At 38.8% G+C, this 26500-nt stretch overlaps 1 protein-coding gene across 2 annotated transcripts in view; it reads right to left on the reverse strand.

Moving 5' to 3' along the window:
- LOC126272969 (calcium channel flower) overlaps window positions 1–26500 on the reverse strand; it is a 44937-nt gene that overhangs the window by 11594 nt on the left and 6843 nt on the right. The window contains exons 4-6 of one of the 2 annotated variants that reach the window (XM_049976301.1): window positions 24420–24545; window positions 12737–12844; window positions 2518–2648 (exon numbers count right to left, since the gene is read on the reverse strand). In XM_049976301.1, coding sequence (XP_049832258.1) covers window positions 2540–2648; window positions 12737–12844; window positions 24420–24545 — 343 coding nt within the window. In that variant the 3' untranslated portion in view covers window positions 2518–2539. Of the gene's footprint in view, window positions 1–2517; window positions 2649–12736; window positions 12845–24419; window positions 24546–26500 lie in introns of those variants that run through there. The other variant, XM_049976300.1, reaches the window with a different exon arrangement.

Below are 26500 nucleotides of genomic sequence, written 5' to 3' on the forward strand. Positions count from 1 at the left end.
GTGTGGCCCGAGTTCGACTGGAGTTGGCAAAAGGGGGCAAGTGGATCCTTCATCACGACAATGTGCCCGCTCACACGTCGCTCGTTGTGTGAGAGTTTTTGGCCTGAAGCTCGATCACCGTGACAGACCACCCACCTTATTCACCCGATTTATCCCTGTGTGACTTCTTCATGTTCCTGAAATGCAAAATGGTGCTTCGGGTGCGGCACTTTGGAGATGTGGAAGCCATCAAGGCGGAAACGATCTGTCAACTGAACAACATTACAACTGAAGACTTTCAGCAATGTTATCAACAGTGGAAATGGCGTTGGCAGAAGTGTATCGCGTCTCAGGGCAAGTACTTTGAAGGAGACACTATTTTAACACCTGAATAATTGTAAAATAAAGTTATTATTCAACTTTTATACATTTTTCGAGACAAACCTCGTACATAATGTGAAACTCTTTTTAAAATGACAGATGTTATTTTTTGTAAATTATCCATTAGTTTAAAATTACTGTCCGTAATTACAATACTGGAAGGAAAAATTACTTTCATTACTCTCCATTAAATTTAACTATAGCTCAGAAAGGGGCTAATAATGGTACTAGCAAAACCACTGATCACTTATCTACTAATATTGTTTGACCAATTGTTCAGTATTCTATATCAATCTCTGACACTAATCACATGAGATTTAGAGAAGAAAAATACTTTGTCCATAATAGTCTGTCATGGAGGGAGAGTAGATGGCAAAAATCATTATTTATTGATTCAGTCACTTATTTTAAACATCACTGTGTGTTTCAGCAGTCACGTCATCAGGTGATTCTGATGTTTTCATACCTTGTGTTACCTACTTGGCAGACAGCCATGTAGTATCAAAGTTGTTTGTCATTTTGCTTTGTTGAATGAACATTTGCATTAATTTACAGCACTAAAAGGGGTTATACACTTTTCTGCATCCATGCAGAAGCTGTACTTATTGCATGTCCGGATGAATACACTTGCTGTACGCTGCTATGGTGCACCACACATTTGTCAGTACACATTTCAAATAAAAATATTTTTCAAGTGTTAACAATAAATGTCAACCTTTTAACTTAGTTCATTTAATAAGAACAAGAATACCATGAAGCTTATCAGCAGACTACTGACAAACACTACAGAAAAGGTGTTGTGCATCATGGAAAGATTTATTGTTAAAATTCTACAATCCTCCCACACACATCTCAAAAAATGACTATGTCAGAAATACTATTGATATTCAATCTCACAGAGGCTACTCAGTTTTTATCCCACACATCTCACAAATGTAACAGGAGTGTGGTAAAATAATAAACACCCTCTGCCAAATGCTGTAAGATGACTTATGGCATAGATGTAAATAATATAAAAATGCCTGTAATGTGTGTCAAGGATAGATCACTACACATCAAATGGTTGGAATGATCCTTCTGGGCAATTTCAAACAAAGGAAAGCTGTGTGTCTGATGTACTGCTACACATAATGGCTACACACACTGCTGTATTCACTATGAGTAAATAGTAAATGATTCTTTCAGTCATTGCTATTGCCCTGGGCTATTATCAGAATCCAAAAATTATGTTGACATGGTGAAAACTGTTCTATTGCATTCCTTTGTACGCCCAGCAGAGTTACAATATTTGGCAATACTAGAATCTGAGGGTGTCAAAAGGCAAGTGAAACACTGATGTTCAGTGGAAAAGTTCATTGTGGACTCCGCTGACTGATAAGCTATTCCAAATTGACAATGTATCTTTTATGAAATCCATTTCCAGTCGCAAATCGTCCTTGACCAATCCAAGAAGGGGAGTAATCCAAGCTAATGCATGGAAAACCATTTTTATTTTAAATTCTTAAGCTTTATGGCTGTCTTTAACGAAATACTGCCAACATATAAAAGGAAAGTTTTGCACACACCGCAAAATCACCCTAGTCTTCAATTATGTTTAACTGAGTATAAATTTTTCTCTTAACTCACTTTGTTACTCCCTTAACTCCTTATGCATACTATCTAAATTGGAAACTAAGTGTGGCCTATGGCATGTAACAGTAATGGCCATTTGAAGCTTATAAATACACGACAGTGTGAGCAGGTTTACAAAATATGCTTCAGAACCATCATTATTCAATTCACATAAAAAAATACGCTTCATTTTAAAAACTGATCTGTAAATTAATATTTTACACTATAAATGATACCAATTTCTAAATTTACTAAAAAATTCTTCGGTTGCATCAGTGCAGCATCTAGAAAGAATAAAATGCAAAAGTGTGCTAAATTCATTACGATAATATTTATTGGCAAGACTACTATGCATTTCACCAACTTTCTAGTACTATCTAACTTTGTAGGATATCAACATGCAGTGTTCAGCTGTAAAGGAAATGCATTACTAGCTGTGAGAATACTAAGAAGAATGAAGATATTTTTGCATTTTGATTTCTGATCAAAAATAATGTAACATGCAGGGCACATGCAAAAAAAGATGAATTATGTTAATTACAGTGATAAAGAAACTGAGTTATTGCGCCTAGGTTGGGCGCCATATGTCAGGATCTTCCATTAGTGTTGTGTTATGGTCAACTTGGGGAGTTGAAGCTGGAGGAGATGCCATTGCCGCCATGTCTTGCCGAGAACCTCTGTCAATGTAATATCATGAATGTTAAGTTGATATCCCCAAAAAATCAAAATAAGTCTTCTGGAGTTATTGTGTACATACAAACTTTGTTAAACAGAAGACCTGTGATTATTTCTCAACTTTAAATGCAAAATCTGTCTTACATATAAATATTTCCTATTTCATGTTACACGCAATATTTTATAATGTTAAGCTAGAGATGCATGCAAAGAATATTTTAAAAACTAAGAAAAATGTTCACTATATTTCATATTTTCTTGGCTTAGTGGTTAAGTGCAAACTACTGAGCTACAGATATGGGGCTTGATCAATAGTCAGACAGGATTTTTATCTTTCACTTATCAATTTGTTAATGTGAAAAATTCCAAGTTGCACCTTGGTTTGAAGTCCACGTAAATTGGCTGCATAAGGCCGTTCAAATCTCTGAGGAAGGCAAGGGTAGATATTACCACTTTTAACAGGACTATGTCTAATGAAGAACTATTGTTTCTCGAAACAGTTTCCATGCTGACTGCTTTATCTTCTATCTCATTTTGCAGCAATCATCATCAACAGTGAAGTCATAATGATTAGCATGATCACTCCATGTTAATGACCATGCACGATGGTACAGGTCTCTACTTGAGATGAGCAAGGTTGAAATCACCATCCACCAACCCTGATTTAACGAGATGGCAGCAGCATATAAAGACAAATTCCAAACAAGGATAACACAGTGCATGGATCATTGTTTTCTCAAAGGGATAAGCCAGCATTTGCCTTTCAGGTAAGGCAAATGAGAGGAAAGGTAATTTTGTAAAGCCAAAGTGAATTTATTTCCCATTCCTTTCCAAATGAACTAGGTCTCTCTCCTCATTGACCAAACAATTAACAATATACAGGGTGTTCAAAAAAGTGACTAATACTCAGAGGCGGTAGTACTGATTGAGGAAAACCGTCCAATAAACATGGGTCCAGAAATGCATACTTTCTATGATAAACATGTTTTTACAGGTGGTGTTCAACTTGCTGTCCAATCATGACAATATGCCCCTCTGCCCTCTGGCTAATAAGGAATGATGCACCCTTTGAAGTATACCCAGTTGCTGTTTTACCTGCTAGTACCCATTGAAGACACAACCTTGTAGTGTCCGCACATTGTTGATTGACATGACGTAGACTAATTCCTTTAAGTGTCCCCCACAACCGTAAGTCTAGGAGATTAAGGTCTTAGGAATGAGCAGGCCTGAACTTTTCAGATAATTGTTTCCACCCATAAATGAATTACCGTCTACAAGGAATTTCTATAACTGTATTAATTTTTATCTGTTAAATAAAATTCACCAACTAAGAAGCACCCTTTATTATAAAATCTTAGCATTTGTTACCTCTTATCTCTGGTGCAAATGTCAGCTAATGAAAAATGGAATGATTAAGACATCATCCCCCGACAATTGAAACTTCATATTGCTCTCTATGCAATTAAAGCATTGCCTGCTTTTACAATTATTGATTCATGTACTAAAGTAATTCTGCTTCCAGACTATGCCACAGGTTGCAGAGAAAAAAGCATATGCACAGAATTCCTAAAACGTAAAGCTGTCTTTAACCTGAAAACTTGTTTTCACATCACAATAATTTATTTGGCATTGTCCTCTTGGAGGCATTATTATGCCTTTCCTATCATCTAACCTTTGAACTGACTGACCCAGCGAGTTATGGGGAGATAAGGAGGGAGGGGGCTACACTTCAACAATGACCACAGTGCAACTTGGCATTTTTCACATTAACAAAGACTGCCACAGATGAAAGAAGTGGTAAGTGACAGAAAAATATCTTAGCGCAACTGATGATTGAATTCCGGACCTTGCAATTTATGATCTGGTTCTCTGGTTGGGTGGATAAGTGTCACACACAAATTGCCTGTCTTATATTAATTTTAAGTAATATCTGGATGATAGTGTTGTAAAGAGACAAAAGGAATTTTAAACATAAGAAATGTTTGTGAGCTCATTAAACAAAACCACAACTGTTACAGTGACCGTTGATGACACTTTTAAATTACGTTAAATGCATTTGATACAAATAAGACTATATAGTTGCAAAATATAGCACAATCCCCATATTATCGGTAGAAACTGTGACTAATTCTGCAAGATGTGTTATGGAAACATTAATTAAGTATGTGGTTACTGTTATTTGTGTATTTTACTTGACATCCATAAAAAGTTAAAGACACAAATTAAAACTGAAAAAAATATATATATATAACACACACACTGCAATCCAATCTCCCCCTACCCCTCAACACACAAACAAAAGTTGCCATTTTTGTATGTTGGTGCAATATCAGGTGATTTGTCTCTCCTATTTATTGTGCACACTTTTGTACATTGTCTGTTCAAACTTTTTCCATCCTAGTTTTCAATGAAGAACAAGGCACCAAACCCTTTCCACTTAGAATAGCCTACACTGAATTATGGGAATGCAGACATTCTCTTGTCATTGTAAGTTGCACAGAGCTTAAAATCTGTTACAATAATTTGTGCAGCCTTTTACAATAAGCATGGCAAACAACAGTGAATTTGTTTAAACTAAGGGTAGCAATTTCATACTGGCACAAACATTTGTTAGGAACTATTCTGCCCATCAATTGTGTCTTTTTCACTTTTTGTAAAATAGCGCCATGTAATAGGCAATATTTCTGACACACGATTTTTCACCCTCACTCTGTATAATGGTTCTCTTTCTAAAGATTTTCTTTTAAAGAGTGGGATGAATGCAAGAAAAAGGCAGTTCACTCGGCAAAAATTTAAGTATTTTTTTCATTACTATGGTGTATATCAGTAGAAATAACTGGACCGCATTTTACAATATACTTCTCCCTCTATATTAAATTATGCCCAGTGGAGTGAATTTAAGACATTATTTTGGGGTCAGCTTCTCCAAACAATTTCAAAACATATTAATAATATGTCACTGTTAAAAAGGAGAGCAGTACCTATGAGGTGTCATGACGCTCATCCTCTTTAACACCTTTGGCCTACACAACAGTTGGAACCATGGCCAGTTTGCAGCCATGGCGCTCCCTACCTCACACAAAATAAAAACAAAAACAAGAATCAAAGTATTGTGTAAGAAAACATTAAATATATGCCATAATGCTCCAGTGAATGAAACATAGTCAAATTATACATTACATCTGATGGTACCTGCAGCAGGAGTATGAATGCTAGTGTCACCAATGTTGTGACATTATGCCTGTTAATTTTGACACTCTGGAGTATGTTCCTATCACTACCAATCAAATAACCAGCCATCACACAGAGAGAAAGCACATCTGAGCAGAAATGGCTCTGAGCACTATCTGACTTAACTTCTGAGGCCATCAGTCATGTAGAACTTAGAACTACTTAAACCTAACTAAACTAAGGACATCACACACATCTATGCCCGAGGCAGGATTCGAACCTGTGACCATAGCGGTCGCATGGTTCCAGACTGTAGTGTCTGAGCAGAAATCTTACATACTAGACTCCCAAACAACAAATAATCAAGAAGAAAAAAAATACTGATGCCTGTGGCCACTTAAGTTCAGAATGCATTCTTGTAAAATAACAGATACTAGACCTACTCGACAACTGCCAAGTGCTCTAATCTCTTGGAGAAAAGCAGGGTTATAACCTGTCATCAAACCAAGGCAGCTGTATCTCTCCATACACACTACAAAGCTGCTCCTTATTCTTTCATCAGCCAGTTCCTATTTGGGAAAAAGTACAACTTCACAAATAATAAATATCGCTCAACTGATAAAGAATGATTTTGAAAATCTGTAAACCTGTGTTTAGGGCCTCTTAGTTCTCTCTACCTCCTATGATCTGCTTCAACTCAACTGAGACTAACAGTGTTAACACCATAACAAAAGGCTAGTCTCTGGCCTTGATATCAGATACCTCCTGGACAACAGTAATTAATTAATTAGTTAATTAACTGTTAAAGTTTTTGTGGTCTTCAGTCCAAAGATGGTGTGATGCAGCTCTCCACACTCTTGTGCAAACCTTGCCATCTCTGGATAGCTGCTGCAATGCACACTGAACCTGGATACTGTAGCCATACCTTCATCTTCCTCTACAATTTTTACCACTCACACACTTTCTTCCATAAACTAATTCCCCAATGTCTCTAGATGTGTAGTATCAACTGATCCCTTCTTTTGATCAAGTTGTGCCACAAGTTCCTTATATGCCCGTTTTGATTCATTACCTCCTCATTATATATCAGTCTATCTACCTAATCTTCAACACTCTTCTATAGCACCACATTTTGAAAGCTTTATCCTCTTTCTTTCTGAACTGTTTGTCATCCATCTTTCACACCCACACAAGGCTACACTCCAGTTCAGGAAAGACTTTGTAACATATAGACTTACACATAACGTCAACAAATTTCTCTTTTTCAATTATGGTTTCCTTGCTACTGCCTGTTTGTATTTGGCCATTGTCAATTTTTCAATTTTTTTCTTTTTTGATGCTCGAAAAGCAGAAGTCGTCCTATTACTTTTAGGGTCTCATTTTCTAATCAGATTCTTTCAACATCACCTGATTTAATTTGACTACATTCAGTTAGCTTTGTTTTACTTTCACTGATATTTGGTCTATAACATATTTTCAAGACACACTTAAATTTTTTAACTTATCTTCCAAGTCCGTCAGAATAACAATGTCCTTGGCAAACATGGATATTTTTATTTCTTCTGCTTGTACCAATTCCCTATTTAAATTTCTCCTGTTTCCTTCACATCTTGCTCAGCATACAAATTGAATAATATTGGGGATAGGCTACAACCCTGTCTCACTCTTAACTACTGTTTTCTTTTTATTCTCTTCAACTCTAACTGGAGTCTAGTTTCTGTACAAGTTGAAGATTACTTTTCACTCCCTCTTTTTATTCCTCACGTCTTCTTCAGTATTTCAAAGAGTATAATCATGTCAACATTGTCAAAAGCTTTCTCTATATCTACAAGTGCTGTGAACATAGGTTTGCCTTCCTTTAATAAATATTTTAAGATAAGTTGTAGGATCAATACCAATTTGTGTGCACCTACTCTTCTCCAGTACCCAAACTGAAATTCCCTCAGATCGGCTTTTATCAATCTTTCCATTCTTCCATAAACAATTCATGTCAGAATTTTGCAACCCTAACTTACTGAACTCATTGCTCAGTAGCATTCAGAACTGTCAGAACTTGCCTTCTTTAGAATTGGGATTATTATACTCTTCATTAAGTCTGAGGATATTCTGCATATCTTATACATAATTTATACCAGGTGGAGAAGCTTTGTCATGGCTGATTCTCTCAGCGATCTTAATTTTTAGAGAATGTTGCCTACTCTAAGTGCCTTGTTTATACTTGGGCCTTCTTCTCACAGTACTTTATTCCAGTCTCATGTTCACATGATCCCTCTTCCCTTCTTTAACATTATCTTTGAGTTCATTCCCTTTGTATAGCAGCTTCAGATTTTTCTTCCACCTTGCAGGCTTCGCTTCATTGCTTGCCATATGAACTCTTACAGATTCTTCTGTTTTCTTAAAAAAGTCTACAACTTTCCTGTAGATGGCATCTATCTTTCTCAAGATCATGAATGCTTCTGCAGCTTTGCACTTCTCTCGCCATTCCCAATTTACCATTCTGCATGCACTGTCAACCTCAGTTTTCTTTATGTCTGCATCCCCTTTTTCTCCATTTCATTTTCTGCATTATATATTTTGTCAATTAAATACAATACCTTTTGTTCTATTCAGACATATGTACTAGGCTTTATCTTTTTGCCAATTTGATCCTATGACGTCTTCGCAGTTTCATCTCTTGAAGCCACCTACGCATTCCTACTGTATTACTTTCCCTCAGTTTGAGTCAATTGTCACCAAGAGCTGTCTTTGAAACTCAACAATTTCTGGTTCTTTCAGTTTATCCATGTCTCCTCTCCTTAATGCCCAACTTTTCTGCAATTTGTTCAGTTTTAATCATGCAGACCGGTCACCTACTGTTTAAGGAGGCAAAGATAATTTCTATTTTTAAATCTGTTACACCCAGCAACAAGATAGAAAGATTTTGCCCCATAGCCCTTCTAAGCTGCTGCTGCTCCAAGCTCTGTGAAAGGTTGGTATGTAACAGAAAAAAGTGCTGCCACAGATCGTGTTCCAATTTGTTAGGTAAGCTTCAGACTAGGTCACAGGTATTGCAACCACAAGTTGTCTCTTGCATTCTTCATAGAGGATGGATCCCAAATGAAGCTAAAAAAAAATCTATGGCTATTGTTGGTCTCACTGCTGCCTCCAGTACCGAGTCGAAGGAAGGCCTAGTCTATGAACCACTTCAAATTATACACTGCAAAACGATGGAGCAATTTATTTACACAGCATGCCAAGTGATCAGAAGTTCCATATAGTCATTGGAAGCAAGATAAGCAAAGAGAGGAAAGCTCAACAATGGATTGTCTTAACACAAATTATCATTTCAACCCATATTTATCTGATCTTCCTAACACTTCAACCAGAAAATTTTGCTATGTCAATGACCTGCCACTTGCTGCAGAACATAAGGAACCAAGATACAAAGAAAAGATGCCGACCAGGGACTAGTCTATGCTGGAGACTTTTTTCATAATCTGGCGACTCCAACCCAATGTGAACAAAACAATGGTATCCTGTTTCTACTTGAATAATTATCTGGCAAATGCAGAACTGAATGTAAGTTTCACAGGAAGAGTCCATCAGATTTCGAACCCAAAATATCCATGTGTCATCTTGGACCAAAAACTGTCCTCCAGACAACACTTTCCTAATCTAACTCAGTCACTGAAGACTCATAACAACATCATCCGTAAGTTATGTGAGTCACGTGGCAGACCCTCAGCAACTGTCCTGCCTTCTTCAGCCAAGGATATGGTGTACTTAAGTGCTGAATATCGTGCATCTTTCTCAATTACCAGTCACCATACAGAGCTTGTAGACTACCAACTGAATACTGTGCATAGTATATGGCATTATCAGATCTACCTTAGTTCTTTCATGCCTGCTCTTAACAAGTATCATGCCATCTAATTTGTGTAGATCTACTGCTCTTACAAGAGAATTCAACTAGATGTCTGGAAATCCCAATCTACCCACACATAGGGACCTGCCATTTTAAAATCTTAAAGTCTACAATAATGGCATCCTACTCTGCATGATGCTTTTTGATATGATTACCAGAAATTTTAAGTCTCTTGAAGAATGGAAATGTTAGTGGGAAACAGTAACAGCTGTGCACCTACATATCATGATCTCAGGGGCTACGAACAGTCCAAGACAGGTGCAAAGATGCAGTCCACAAGAGGAAAAAGCTGAAACTTGCTGGCAGATTAAAACTGTGCTGGACCAAGACTCTAACTCTGACCTTTGCCTTTCGCGGGCAAGTGCTCAGAGCTTCACATCAGACTATACATCACATTGTCAGTGAACTGTCAGGTTCAGGCACATCACAGCAGTTAAGAAAAATGCTGTCTGATTGGACTGAAGAACTGGACATTCAGTGGTGAAATACATAAAACCTTGTCAATTGCCTTGTTTCTCATTTGTTTTTATCTGCCTGTATCTTTTGACAATCTTGTCCATTAGCCATGCACTAAATAAAATGATCAAAGCCCTTATCCACCACTGGAAATGTCTTCCAGTTCAAAATCTGGTTTCAGTAACAGTCTTATTACGCAGTCTATCTGAAACCTTCTGGTGTCAGCACATCTCTTGCACATTTATCATCTTCTTTCACAATTCTTATACCAAGTTATAGCTGTGATTACATTGTGCTCTGTTAAAAACTGCACCAAGTGGCTTCCTCTTTCATACCTTCCTTTTCTTCCATTTGAAATCCAGTCCCACATCAAAATTAAAATTTTCTCCTCCTTAACGATCTAAGTAATTGCTTCCATCTCGTCATACATTCTTTCAGTCTCTCTATCATACGTGGAGTTAGCAGGCGGATAAACTTTTACTATCTTGACTATGAGGGTTCATTCAGTATGCTGCTCATAGTAGCTTTCCAGCATTCCTGTTTTCTTATTCATTGTTAGACCTACATCTGCATTAACACTATTTCATTTTGTGTTGATAAATCTGCACTCACGTGGCCACACTTCAACAATTCCCACTATGTCTAACTTCAACATATCAATTCTCTTTTTAAATTCTCCAACATACTAAATCAATTAAGGAATGTAACATCCACACCGAGTCACAGAATGCCAGTTTTGTTTTTCTTGATGACAATATCCTCCCGAGTAGTCTCTACCCAAAGATTTGATTGCAGGTCTATTGTACCTCCTGAGTATCGTACTGAAGAAGTTATCATTATTAAGCCATACAGTAGAGCCGCATGTCCTCACAAAATATAATGGTTGTTTTCACTTGTTTGTAGCAAAACATAGCCAGGCAATGTTGGCTAACATGGCAAAGGTAACAAACTGGATGATTCATTTGGCTTTGCAACTACTGAAAATGCTGCGGATACTCTACAGAACTATATGTTAGTCTTGCCACTTCACAAATACCCCTCCAATGTGCTTGCATCTATGATAAGGTATTCTATATCAGTGAGGCCCTGAAACCACTCCACTGCTGTACGGTATGTGGTTTGTAGCATTATAAATTAGATCTGGTTTCAATTGGAGGAGGGAAGAAGCAGTTGGCAGGGACAGAAAAATGGTTTACAAAAAGGCAGTCTACTGATGTTAAAAAGTCTTAATACTTAAACCAAGGGCCATCCACTACTGAATGACATCACAAACTTAACCTATGCTGAAGATCGAGGTATGGCCACCCAGGGCATTGCATTTGAGAAGGATGGAGTGAGCACCAATAAAGACCTAGAGAGGCTCAAGCACTATGTTTGGAAAAAACTGAAGCCAAACACCACAAAAACCAATGTTCACACCTTTTGGCTCTATAACAGACATGCGTCCAGAAGACTCCAGGTACATTTCTAGAGCACCAACCCTACCTGAAATACTTTCGTGTTACTTTGGACTGGAGTCCAATATCTAGGCAGAAATGTACCAACACTAAAATGGTCAGGGGCAGAAACAATAACCTCCAAAAAATTACAGGCTTAAATTGGGGATATACCACAGTATCAAAAACACCGCCACTGGCACTTTTGTTATACCAATGATGAATGTGCTTCTGTGTCTCATTAACATGCACTAAGCAAGTTGATGTTATACTCAACAAAAACTACACACTCTTCACCGACTGAAACCTACTCCCACAGATACAATCTAACACCTGGCTGGACTCAGTCCAGGAGCAGGAGGGAACTGTCTACCAACACAGAATGAAGTCCTCCACATTTGGACGGAACCAACTATATGGCACCAACTGGCTGCAATCAACAAATTGGTTTCTCAGAAATTCAGCCTGAAGTTTAATTGTGATCAACTTCAAAGACCATTACTGAGTGGCCCCTGGCTATCATGAAAACTGTGCAGTCTGTTTAGCCATTTCCAGACTCTTGACAAGAACAACAAGATCTAAAGCAAATCTTCTACAAGAGGAAGAAACAGTACTGTGTAACCTGTGCTATTGTGGTGACACCCAGAAAAACAATGCATTCATGACTGTCTTGATTGTTGCATCCAGTGAAGCCGAGTTATTCCAAATGATGCCACTTGCTTCTAGGCTAAATTAGTTTCTCTAATCTGCTTTGTTTTGTAAATATTGCTATAAATATTTGTCACTTCTGTTCTCATAATCTTCCTATTTTATTTTTTTTTATAATCTGATGCTTCTGATACAAATAAATTACGTAAGCTGATCAGCCACAGTTAGTATAAACAAACCTTCAATGTTCAGACAAACTTTTTTCCAACACTCAGATACACATTAATCAACCCTTTCTAACATAAAAAAATAATTGTGCAGTGAAATAAGAAATAACAAGCTTTAATTTTGTTACTCATAGGCCAATGGAAGACAGACAGAGAGGTACAGAGAGAGAGAGAGAGAGAGAGAGAGAGAGAGAGAGAGAGAGAGAGAGAGAGAGAGAGAGAGAGAATATTCTAATCATGATACTTACTTTCTCCCTAGTGCCATCAGGCCATATATCACACCCGTCGTGAATATTAGTCCACTGCCAAAGATGCTGCCCAAGCCAGGACACAAGAAGATTGCAGGTAATGCTATGCTGCAAGTACAGAAATGGAAAATAAAAAACTTTAAATAATTTTTTTAAAGTTCAAGGTACTCAGCAATCACTCAATTTCTTTCTGAGAAATGTGTGTATTGCTCAGTAACATAGCTGTTCACAAAACTAATTCAGGCTACACTTCTTGCACACACTCCCAGTTTGACCCACTTTTCGCAGTCACGACCACTATTTCTCAAACCTACAGACAACCTGATACATGGCAGCAACTAGCACAAAAAAGTTGTCAACATTTCCTTCAACAGCCTTTCGGCTGTAATTGCAGCCTAAAGGTCTTGCCTTCAGTTCCATTCCCAGGTTTAACCAGACTGCTCTTGTGAATACTTTTAGAATTCAACTTGTTACTGTTGTGTAACTAATATTAATGTTGCATCTAAGTCAAATTCTGACAAAGAGAACTTTACAGTCACTTATGTGTAGTATAAAAAACCTTGATACTTAAATAGGCACCACCACCAGCACCACCTCCTCACTGTGCTGAGTATCTTGCTAATCAGTCTGCCATTAGCTTTGAATATATGTTGGCTCATTATATAGATTACTAGCCAAGTATCCAGCATCGCTCAGTTTTTACAGTTTTTAGTAGTGAATCTCCTCTCCCCCCCCCCCCCCTCTCTGCCCTCCTCCCTGTCTCTATCCTCCTCATCCTCATCCTCTTGCTCTTATCTGTGCCATTCTCCTCCATCCTCCTCATTGTCTGTCCACTATTCTCCTCATTCCTCCTCATTGTCTGTCCACCTCTTTGTCCTCCCAACTCTGTTAATGTTATCACACTCACACTAACAGGAGAGTTATTGGTTCTTACCCTTGCAGTACTTTGGTCCAGTCTGTAGTTAATATGTGTACCAATTTTGACTGAAATCATTCCAGGAGTTTAGGATGAGTTTTTTTCCCCCGTGGCTTTGTTCACATATGCACATTCAAATATATTTCATACATATTTAACATGTTTCACATATTTCACCTATACGTCTAGCAAATTTTGCTCTATAGATTCATTTTCACTCGGCTTAATGTTTATAATATCATATCTCCTGAATTATGTGCAATATAATGATAATTTTGCAGGTACATCCAGTGACTACTGTCTGTAAAATGTGTGGTGAATGGAGTTATTAGTAAAGAAGCACTGAATTAAAACATCATGCATGATGTGGCAATTTCTCACATTTCTCACAAGGGGAAGCCATGGAGTTTGGGTCACAGATTTATTCCAAGCTTGGTGCACTTTTAGAAGTTATTAAGACAGCATAATGTGCAAGTAGTAAGGCATACTACTTAGACAATTTGAGAAACTCTCATGAATATCTGTGTGTTGCAACACACCTTGTGGTGGCGACAGTTAGGTAGTTAGCATTAAAGCTCCATTATTGGCTAATCATTAGATCAAGTATCACTCTCTTGTTTGTATTTTAAATGTATATATTTTTTTCAATACTGGTCACTGTGTGATGAGTGATGTAACAGATTTTTCCCGGTTAAAAATACACTTTCTCCTGGATGAAAATAAACTTTTTCCATGTTAAGTAACAGTATACTTTTCCCCGGAACTGTAAAACTTGTCAATCCTTTAAATGGTTGTGGGTTTATACACCGGTGTAGAATTTTGTGCACTTTAGAAAACAAAACTCAGTGTTAAGATATCTGATGTGCAGCAACATGTACACTGCATATTTTCGTATTACGAAAGTATAAATTCGAATTCCACTAAACACCGCATGTCACTTTCCAAATGATTGAAATCGAGACTGCGATGCACTTTTGTAAGCCAGTCGTATCTCATGTCAAGTGATCTCACCAGCCGGTGACAGTGGATATTCAGAGCATAGGACACGTGATGTAGTCAGTCAATAGCAACATCAGTGTTGAGTAGTGCGAACACACAACTAGGAAAAGGTATTGGTCTAAATTAAAATACATAGTGTTGCTACAAGAAAAGAAAAGCTTTCATGTATAATACTGCTCTCTAAGATTAATAAGCTCCAAGAGAAGCTAAACTTTTACACATAATGTTCATCTTCATGTGTTACGCTTTAAGATACATCACACAAATGTGCCTGTAAAATTTTTAACAACAACATAAATGTCTGACCTGGGCTCGAAAATATTCTAAATGGTCGTCATCAAAGATATGATTTTTGAATGAGAGTCAAACGCTCTGTGACTTACGTAATTCATCGGACATTCACGCGCACAGTTCATCTTGCATAAAAGGAAATTTACTTTTAAAGTAACACTTTTCAAACAACCATTCAGAATATTTTCCTGCAACCTGTTAGAAGTAGACTCGTTTCAGCAGTTGCTAGAGAGCGCCAGATAACAGGCGTCACCACACATGTGCAGCTACGATGGCACAGGAAGCCCGTATGTTTGTACATGTAAAACATTAAAAGATCTTACATTATGTCATAAGAGAAACAAGACATCAGAGGATACTCCAAGAGCATGGGAATTTTGTGGACCATACTAAAGCGCATAATTCAGCTTAAAAGTGCACATTCGTATGTCCAGATTCAGATGTAAATTTTCTTGGAGTACCAGTACTGAATTATCTCACATTTGGTTCTTTATTATGGCATAATGCCATACGTGCTAGAAAATGAAACTGTGAACTTGAAATATGTGAACAGTTTAAACTAACAATAGTGTGGAATTAAACACTTTGTTTCAAATAAATTGACTGCCTCAGCAGAAAAAGATTAATAAAAGTCAATTTTCTTTTAAAAAATTGTTCTGCAAGGCAATTAATGCTTGACAGGCAGAAATGTGGGAAAAAAATAAAATCTGAAACTAGTAACACATTTTGATGACGACGAAGATTAAGTCCCCTACTCCGAGGAGCGCAGGGGATGATGCGAGAGACCCTTCCGTAATTATGTGAATTCACTTGATAGCTCCCGGCCACAGAAATCCGTTTCTGTTTTCATTTGACATGCAACAAACTAAGAGGAAACAGCAAAATCACTTAACGTAAACACGGGTCACATTAGATAGTGGCGTTCCCCCTCTAGAGCGTTTGAGGTAGGACACCAAAAATTTTTAAAATTTGACTTTTCAAAAATGTCTTCATTTGGTAGCGCACATCTCTCTAAAGAGTCTGATACATAAAACACGTATGTTCAAGGGAATGTGTTATTTGGTCTTAAGTGTGCTAAAGTGTAGTGCCACGCCTCTTTACACAGTATTCTTTCATCGTATGTCTATCTATTTCACTTTGTGGAATTCAAATGTGTAATTGTAATGGATTTAATGGGTGCCATCAAACTATATTCAGGCCATTGGAAATAAAAATCTCCTGTGGTGCCTCTCCTGCTCCCAGTCGGCCAGGTTAACATCCTGCCCCTCTTTAAAAAAAATTGCGCAATTAATACTGGATGGGATTATTTGTAACCGGCAGAACTATTGCTGCAGCTTTATCTGAAACAAACTGTCTGCATCATCACTATATTACTTGCTAAATTGTGTTAAAAGGAACGTAACCAATACATCTCTGTCAACTTTTGTTGTACACAAATGCCTTGCAATAACAAGTTGAAATTTTGCCACATTTTATATTATGGTCTTCTTATGTAGTGTTTGAAATTTGGCGTGGATATCACTTGTACCTTTTGTGGTACCACACTTCGAAAATCCATGTTTTTCAGGTAATTTTTCAAATTTTTGTATTTTTGTGTGCAAGTAACTGTGTGACTGATATGGGCACGATTCGTTCTGTGTGCGTTTATGCCACATTAAGCTTACAACAACAAAATTTACACCCTTTTTCAGTGAATTATATTTGGCATAGAGGGCACCTACAATATGTACCTTTTAACGTATTACTTTTATTAATCACATTTTGGAATTTTTCATTTTCCCTCAGAAATATGATGTTGGTGTCTTGATTCATGGAGTGTGTTCTCTAAATGAATGTTACTGGGTTGAAAAAATTTCACTGGACTGTGTGGAATAGTTCCAAAGTTATGAAGACCTGAAGTTGGGTCTGAAGATAGATTGCCAGATGCGAGTTGCAATTTCCGGGTCATGCCACCTTCTTTCACAAGTCATAAGTCTGGAGGTAATTGGCAGGGGAAAGTAATACTTTGTAAATGAGTGTTCCACACATGGTAGAATTAGTGTACTGAATTTCAGTCAAATCAGACTATGAGCTGGAGCCCCTGGTTGAATTGCCATGGAAAGACCCAACAAATAATACACTGACACCAATCTTCATGAACAGCATACCATAGAGTGACGACAGATGCAGCTGAATGAGATCACAACAGACAAAATACCTGTTGACAACTTAGTGACCAGAAATATAAAGTTACCAAAATATGGGATGGAAACCCTTTCAGACCTGAATTTTTTTTCTGGGGAAAAGAAAAATTTTTATTTATGTGGTAATGCTCTTTGGTGACTTTTTAAATGATGTTATACAAAGATATGTACTTGTCTACTAAACATACTTTGTACACTTGGTTTCATTTTATGAACTAAAATTCCTAAATATGATATATTCTCTATAGTAATAAATAGTAAATTTATCATTGAAGCTAACTCATGGTGTGTGGCAGAGGGTACTTTTTATATCAATAACTGAATTACGTAATGCTGTTCACTCACAAATAGCATGTGGGAAGAATGACTGCCGGTAAGCCTCTGTATTAGCTCTAATTTTGCAAATTTTCTCCTCGTGGTCATTATGCAAGATGTATGTGGGGGGAAGTAATATGTTGTCTGACTACCTGGGAAGAGCTTTCAAAATTTCAATAGTGAAAGTCTCCGCAACGCACAACACTTCTCTTGTAACATTTGCCAATGGAGTTTGTTGTGCATCTCCGTAACGTTCTCACGCCGGCTAAACTATCCTGTGACGAAATACGCCGTTCTTTGTTGGTTCTTGTCTCTCTCTTCTACCAGTCCTACCTGGTAGGGATCCCAGACAGATGAACAATACTCAATCGGTCAAACAAGTGCCTTATATGGCCACTTCTTTCATGGATGAGCTACATTTCCTCAAGAGTCTTCCTATGAATTTGAGTCTGGCATCTCCTTTTCCCACTACCTATTTTATGTGGTCAAAGAGAGATCAACATAAACATCATTTCTGCCCATTTTATTGTTCATGAAAACCACACACTGCATGTTGTACCACCATACAGCAAGACCTTTGTGGTCCAGATTGCTGTGCACACCAGTACCTCTAATACCCAGCAGCATGCCCTCTTGCATTGATGCATGCCTGTATTCATCACGGCATACTATCCACAAGTTCATCAAGGGACTATTAATCCAAATTGTTCCACTCCTCAACAGCAGTTTGGCATAGATCCCTCAGAGTGGTTGGTAGGTCATGTCGTCCATAAACAGCCCTTTTCAATCTGTCCCAGGCATGTGCAATAGGGTTCACGTCTGGAGAACATACTGGCCACTGTAGTCGAGCAATGTCGTTATCCTGAAGGAAGTCATTCACAAGATGTGCATGATAGGGGTGCGAATTGTTGTCCATCAAGATTAATGTCTCGCCAATATGCTGCCAATATGGTTGCACTATCAGTTGGAGGAACGTATCATACAGCCGTAACAATGCCTTCCATAACCACCTGTGGCGGACGTCGGCCCCACATAATGACACCCCGAAACATCTGGAAACCTCCACCTTGCTGCACTCGTTTGACAGTGTGTCTAAGACATTCAGCCTGACCGGATTGCCTCCAAACACATATCCAACGATTGTCTGGCTGAAAGCATATCCAACACTCATTGGTAAAAAGAATGTGATGCAAATCCTGAGCAGTCCATTCGGCATGTTATTGGGCCCATGTGTACCATGCTTCATGGGGTTGTGGTTGCAAAGATGGACCTCACTGTGGATGTTGGGAGTGAAGTTGCGCATCATGCAGCCTATTGCACACAGTTTGAGTCTTAATACGACGTCCTTTGGCTGCACGAAAAGCATCATTCAACATGGTGGCGTTGTTGTCAGGGTTCCTCTGAGCCCTAATCCATAGGTAGCTGTCATCCACTGCAGTAGTAGCCCTTGGACGGCCTGAGCGAAGCATGTCATCAACAGTTCCTGTCGATCTGTCTCTCCTCCATGTCCGATGATCATCATCATTTTGGTTCACTCCGAGACACCTGGACACTTCCTTTGTTGAGAGCCCACCCTGGCACAAAGTAACAATGTGGATGCGTGGTATTGACTGTCTAGGCATGGTTGAACTACAGACAACATGAGCTGTGTACCTCCTTCCTGTTGGAATGACTGGAACTGATTGGTTGTTGGACCCCTCCGTCTAATAGGCACTGCTCATACATGGTTGTTTACATCTTTGGGTAGGTTTAGTGATATCTCTGAACAGTCAAACAGACTGTGCCTGTGATACAATATCCACAGTCAACGTCTATCTTCAAGAGTTCTGGGAACTGGGGTGATGCAAAACTTTTTTTATGTGTGTATTTTAGGGCAGATACTGTTTTCCATCAATAGTGTAGCTGAAAGTAATGGATTCCTTTTCCTTTGTATGCGCAAAGTTACATTTATTTACATTCAGTGTCAACTGTCAGAGTCTAAATCATTCATCAATTCTTTGGAGAACATTCTGCAAATCATTACTATCCTCTGGCGTAGCTATTTTGTTATAGACAACTGCATCATCCGTGAACAGCTTTAAAAAGTATCTGACACTTTCTACTACATTATTTCTTCTTCTTCGTTTTGAATGGGCCTACTCTGGACCACACTTGTTGAACTGTTGGGCTTTGCTCTTTGCCCCGTATTGTCACATCTGCTGCCAATGTAACTCCCTTTCTTCTGCCCAGGGAGTACCTTTCCTTCGGGGCTTTTCCTGAAAGCCTTGGGCTTCTTTCAGGGTACGTCTCACAGACTGACTGTTCTGTGGATCAGTTATTCACAGTTCTTTAGTGTCCTTTTCAGTTTCTGTAACCCAAGTGGTGCGAACCTTCTTGTTTTGCCAGAAGGTGAACAGATGGTTGGTCAATCTGTTTGGAGGCAATCTTGGAACATGGCTATAGAAAGCTACTCTTCTTTTTCTTGCATTATCAGAGAGCCTCTCGATATGTTTGTAGAGCTCCGAGTTATGTTGCTTTCTGAACTCCCTATATTCTTCTACCATGCCTAGGATCTTCCGGAGGATTCTCCTCTCAATAACTTCCAATTTAAACATCAGACCTCTCCAGCTCATGGAAAGACGTTCCATGGCATACAGGGCTTCTGGTCGTATGTCTGATGTGTAGTGTGTAAGTTTCAGGTTGCGTGACAGGCATTTTTTGTTGTAGGTGTTCATAGTCAGTCAATAGGCTAGTTCCAACTTGTTGATTCTCATGGATAAGAAGTTTTTTTCTGATAAGTTGGGTTCAATCCATTCATTGAGATGCTTAAACTTCTCAGTTCTTTTGATGTTTCCCTGGTCTAGTAACATCTTCGTTAGCTTCTTTGATGTTGGTGAAGAACTCAGTTTTCTCCAGTGACACCTGAAAACCCACTTTGCCTGCCTGTTTTGTGAGGCAATTTACCTGCATTGTTGCCGTTTTGAGAGAATCAGCAATCAGTGCCATGTCATCTGCAAAAGTCAGGCAATCTACAATCAGTCCTTCGTTCTTATGGCCCATGTAGACACTACTCTGAACGCCCAAATTGGTCAGTTCCTTGTACCATTCTCTCACAATCTTTTCAAGGACACAGTTGAAAAGAAGTGGGGGAGAGTCTATCCCTTTGTCTCACTCCAGTTTTTATCTTTAAGATTTCTGAGAGCTCACCTCTCAATTCGACCTTGGAATGGGTGTTTATCAAGGTTTCTAGAACAAAGTCTGTGGGTTTTGTTGTCTAGTCTTAGTTCCTGGAGTATTTTGTTAAGTCTTTCTGTATCAAAGGAGACATAGGCCTGGCTGAATCAACAAAGGTGACAACCACTTTGCAGTTTCTCATCTTGGAATGTGCCAGCAAAGTTTTGAGATTGAGGATCTGTTCAGCACAGAATTGGGTCTTCCTGAAGCCTCCCCGATACTCTCTCAGTCGATCTACATGATTTATACATACATTGAACAGTAACGGTCCTATCACACATCCTTGGGATTCTCCAGAAATTACCTTTACATCTGTTCATTTTGTTCTGTTAAGGGCGATGTGCTGAGTTCTATCTGCAAGGAAGTTTTGAATCTAGTCACAAATCTGCTACGATAGTTGTATTTTCTTCATCAAACGGTTGTGCAGGATAGTGTCAAATGCTTTCCTGAAGTAAAAGAACGCAGCATCAATCTGAGTGCCATTGTCTACAGCACTGTGGATCTCACTGAAGAACAGAGCAGGATCTCCATCTGTGGAATCCATGTTGATTTTTACAAAGGAGATTTCCATTCTCCAAAACATAATTCTTGAGCATAAAACACGTTGCATAATTCTACAAAAGATCGACATTAACTATATACATCTAATATTGTGTGAATCTGTCCTATGGCCCTTAAAATGGGAATGACCTGCCCTTTCTTCCAGTTGCTAGGTACCTTCCATTGCTCAAGCAATCTCTGATAAATTACTGCCAGAAGGGGAGCAAGTCCTTTCGCACGATCTTTATATAATCTTACAGGTATCTCATCTGCATCTGGCATCTTTCCACTACTAAGCAATTGTAGTTGGTTTTCTAGTCTGCAATTGGTTCTCAGTATCTGCCATTTAGGTGTTCATATAACGATTGAAATAGGGGACCATGTTTTGGTCTTAAGTGGTGAAATAGTTTCTGAAGATTGAATTCAGTATTTCGCCCTTCTCTCTGTTATATTCCATTTTGGTTCCAGTACGGTCACCGAGTGAGTGACTAGATGATTTTGACCTATGCAAAATAAAAATATTCAATTACACAGTGGAATATAGTGAACCAACAACATTCATGCATTCTGGTGGTCACGAGCTCTGTGCACTGCTACACTGACTTGCTTATATTTTCATAGTGATGCCCAACAGTAGGCAGCATTTGCACATGATGAAAAGGTTAACAGTCATAAATGTGTACCTCAGGTTTCCATTGGGAAAAAATACTTCCTGTTGTAGCTAAGATACAGTAAAAGATAATGTACACAATTGTAACCAGAGGGTCTGAAAGGGTCAAAGTCATCAATAGCACTGAGATATACAAGTGGTGGAATGTCTGTATTCATCATTAGCTCTCCAAGGTCAAGATGCGGACTGAGTTGGACTCTGGGACAATGCCTCCTCACGATCCCATTGAAGTTTCAATCTTAAAATAATTCTGTACACAAAATCGGGTACGAGTGATCTGCCCCTCCTTTATAACCTCCCCCAACCAACGATTTAGTGATAATGGGAAACCTAAATCTGAATGACAGGATGTGGGTTTGAACCATTGTTCTCCTGATTTTCCTCCGTGAGAATGTGTCATACAATCTGGCAGGATTAATATGAATGTGGCAAATAAAGGGAAAAATACGTAAGTGAGAAATAAAGTTGCTAAGAAGCATGAGATAATCCAAGCAAGTACTGACAGTAATAAAAGCAACACAGAAAAATGGAGTGGGCATATAGTGTTGGGCTAAAAAATGTCATTCTTCATGAACATGTGAAGTAGAAGAGAGAAGCAGAGAAACAGGAAAGATAAGAGCCAAACTGATCTGAAGAAAGGTCGAGGTACAGAGGACTAACAAATGAAGAAATGGCCCACTAGGAAATGAATCAGCAATGACATTCACACAGAGCAGAAAATCAGTCAAATTAATAACTCAATCCCCTGCCAACTACATGAAAATCTTTGTGTCAGGCAGTGTGATAATATTACTTTATCCATGTTAACAATGGATCTCAACCATGTCTGGATTAAATTACTTCAAGAAATACAACAATCAGCCACCTTTCATATAGCTTTATTTTATACCAATATGCAATAGAGGCTTTCATCCAACTTCACATTTACACTACTGATCAAATGTTTTCAGGTAGCCTTATGTAACAGGGAATTTATTACTAGATATCACAAAAGGAAGACTTGTCAATATAAAAGGAGGGAAGGAGCACTGTGTTGTCAATACAGAAGCAATAACAGCAGAATAGGTCAAGAGAGCTGAGCGGTTTTGGACGTGGACTAGTAACAAATCAAGGAAGATCGGGTTTAATGTCCCATCCACACTGAGGTCACTAGAGACTGAGCACATGCTCAAAATGTGTCAAGGAAGGGGAAGGAAATTTGCCACACCCTACCGAAGGAGCCATCCTGGCATTTGCCTGGAGCAATTTAGGGACCATGAGAAATCTAAATCTGAATGGCAGGGCGTGGGTTTGAACCATTGTGCTCCTGAGTGCAAGTCTAGTGTGCCAATCACTGTGCCACCTCACTCGGTAGTAGTAACAAATCCCACCTTTCCAAAGCTGCCAAGGCTGACTGTTGTTGACATGATTATGAAATGGAAACATGAAGGAACAACCACAATGAAACCAAGACTAAACAAACCTCATATACAGATGGACACATTGGGCAATGAGGGTGACGATTGTTTAAATAAATAAGTAAGTAAGTCATATTAATTCAGCGGTAGGAATCACTCAAGTTCCAAAATGCTACCAGCAGTCCAGCTAGCACAATGACTGTACTCAGGGCGTGGAAAGAAATAGTGTACGGTGGTCAAGAACAGCATCTTGTAATACATAGACTTCTGCAGTCAATGCTAGGTGATGACTGACGTGGTGTAAAGATTAATGCCAACAGTGGGTGATTAGAATTGAGTGATTTGGCGTGAGGAATCAAGTTATACCCTGTGGAAATCTGATAGATGGGTTTGGGTTTGGTAAATGCCTGGAGAATGTTACATGCTATTAATGTGTAGTGCCAACAGTGAAGTACACAGCACGTGGTGTTATAGCAAGGGTGCCTAAGGAAATTGTGACTGTGGAAGGATATGAATGCACTTTACTGTGTTGTGTACAGTAGAACAGTCTGGAGACATTGATAGTTATGTATCAGTATGACAATTTGCACTGTTAGAGTGCAGCATTTGTGGGGCAGGATGTGGGTTTGAACATTAACATTCCTGAAATGGACTGACTGTCCAAGATCCTGGCCTGAACCAAATGGAACACCCATCAAACCCCAGTATTCATCATCACAACCTTCCCTGGTTTTGGCACTCTGGGGAAAAATGGGCTGCCATTCCCACACCTCGCTGAAAATGTCTCCAGCAATGTTCTAGACATCACAAAGGCAAAGGGGAAACAATTCACATATTAATGTGCACTAATAACTGTCTTGATACTTTTGATCCAATAGTGTGGATCTTAGTTAATTTGATGTTTTTATCAACTGCATTTTGAGCAGCACTATGCTACCTTTTGTTTTGCAATTCATTGCTCCTTTTTCTGCCCACAAATACATAGTATGAACAGTTTTAAATTCATAGATTTATTCATGCAGTGCAGCATTTGTCATGACAATGGTACCAGCTCAGAGAGAGAGAGAGAGAGAGAGAGAGAGAGAGAGAGAGAGAGAGAGAGAGAGAGAGACCTCTCCATTTCCACATGTGTTGAACTAGCACTATCTATAATACTCACATGCAATAGAATGCTCCTCTATTCCAATATGGCCTCTTTTCTACCCAGTCACTGATATTTTGAACAAAATCCAGAAACATGCAGCAACAAGGAGCCTCAACTACAATAACCAGGAAACCAGCTAACCTGGAACAAAGGTACAAATAAAACATTTCATTTATATATGCCTAGTGTATAAAGCCATTTACGTTCACTATGTGTACATTGAAAATTACATGAAGAATAAAGGAAAGGGGCATATGTACATTGTAAATTACATACTGACTACTACCAGTGTCAAATGAACCTATGTAATAGCCAAAAAAATGGAATGGAAGCATTCAAAGTTCACAACACATTCTGGACAAATAAACTGTGAACCTGTCCAGTTGCCTGCATTCTCACTCTGATACCCACAAAAAGGACAAAAGGTGAGTAGATATCAACAAACAAATGTAATCACAATGTTACTCAAACTTTATAACTAACAGAGATTAAACTATCTACTATAGCACCCCCCCATGTGCAGGACAGGATGGCTATGAGCCAGGATGGTGCAAGTGAGTAGTGGAGGCGAGGAAGCACCGCATGGGGCTCCAGAGAAAGACAACTGCAAATGTAAGAAGTTCTTTGATTAATGCATCTACACTGCTTGATACACTGGATCAGTGACCAGCTGGCCACTAAAAATTCCACTGAGCTGGCTACCCACACACCCTGTGTTGCCGACACTGTTCAACATTACACTGGCGGTCTCATTATGTAAGCCAGCTGCATGGGCCCCACCAAGTGTGCAAACTAGGTGCTGCTGTGGCCGAGATGCCCACAGGGCAGTGGTAGGCAGTGGCTGATATGCACAGGAAATGATCCTCTGCACCACTAAGCAGGAGTCAGCTATGCTGTTTGAGATGATTGTGCGGCCAGCCATGTCGTGGCACTAAATCTGGAGGGAGAATGTGTGTACAGAGCTGTTGTCCTGCCATGACCTTGGGCCCGTGACCTCTGATGTCATGTGCATGTGGTGTCTAGCTCTGTCACCCTGGTTGGGCTGCAGGACTCATGATAATTCCATTACAAAACTGACCAGTACTTGTAGTCAGCTTCAGCCCACTTTTTGTGCATATGCACAAGTACTAGTCATGTATATTAAAACACAACTTCCATTGTTAATGTAGAAACCTGCCTTGCCCCTTGCTGCACTAGGTGGTGCAGCACTGTAGAGTTCTACACTGTTTCAGCAAGCCAACCTGCATTGCAACATTGCACTGGCCTAGTCTAATTACTTCAGTGACAACATTGCATGCTCATCTGCCATCAATGTTACTGCGCTATACTGCTCACGTTCTAACATATTCATTAAGCTACACTACCTCTTCATTTGTACTCCACAAGCCACTGTCTATTAAAGTTAATCACTAAATGAACACACACACATGCCACATTAAGTTCTCTAGTTGTGAGTGCATCCATCACTTTAAAGCAGCCTGGAATCACTTAAGTTCCCAAGGGCTGCTCAAATTCTATTGCTCATAAAATTTTGAACTATCAAAATCGCACATCTGGACTGCCGCCAAGAAAATAAGTTCAAGTTCTGCTGAAAACAACCTAGACTTGCTAACCATTGTCATGTAAATAGACTGCCTGCTTGCAGCAGACTGAAAACAAAAAACATCCACCAGGTGTAGTAGTGTCGTGTACTTAATACCTCAGCATCACCTTTACAACATTACATGAGATTACATTTTTTATCATCATCACTGGTAATATATCATTCTACTTACAACCAAACATATTGAAGTAAGTGCACCACCAATACTGCTCACTTTCCTACTATACAAAACCTGTTACTAAAACCACAATATGGTGGCATCATTCACAACTTTTACAACAAGAAAATAAATGTAAAATATATACTGTATACCTTCAAGTGTGTCATATTAAACTAGAGGACAATTTACTGAGTTTACATTGTCACATGCAACTGCTCGCTCAATGAAAGATCCGTACCACAAAGACTGGAAAGTTGCACACGTCACACCAATGCTTAAGAAAGAAAGAAAGAAAGAAAGTAGTCCAAAGAATTATAGAGCTACATCACTGAT

This window comes from Schistocerca gregaria, chromosome 5, assembly GCF_023897955.1.
Source record: "Schistocerca gregaria isolate iqSchGreg1 chromosome 5, iqSchGreg1.2, whole genome shotgun sequence".
Taxonomy (NCBI): domain Eukaryota; kingdom Metazoa; phylum Arthropoda; class Insecta; order Orthoptera; family Acrididae; genus Schistocerca; species Schistocerca gregaria.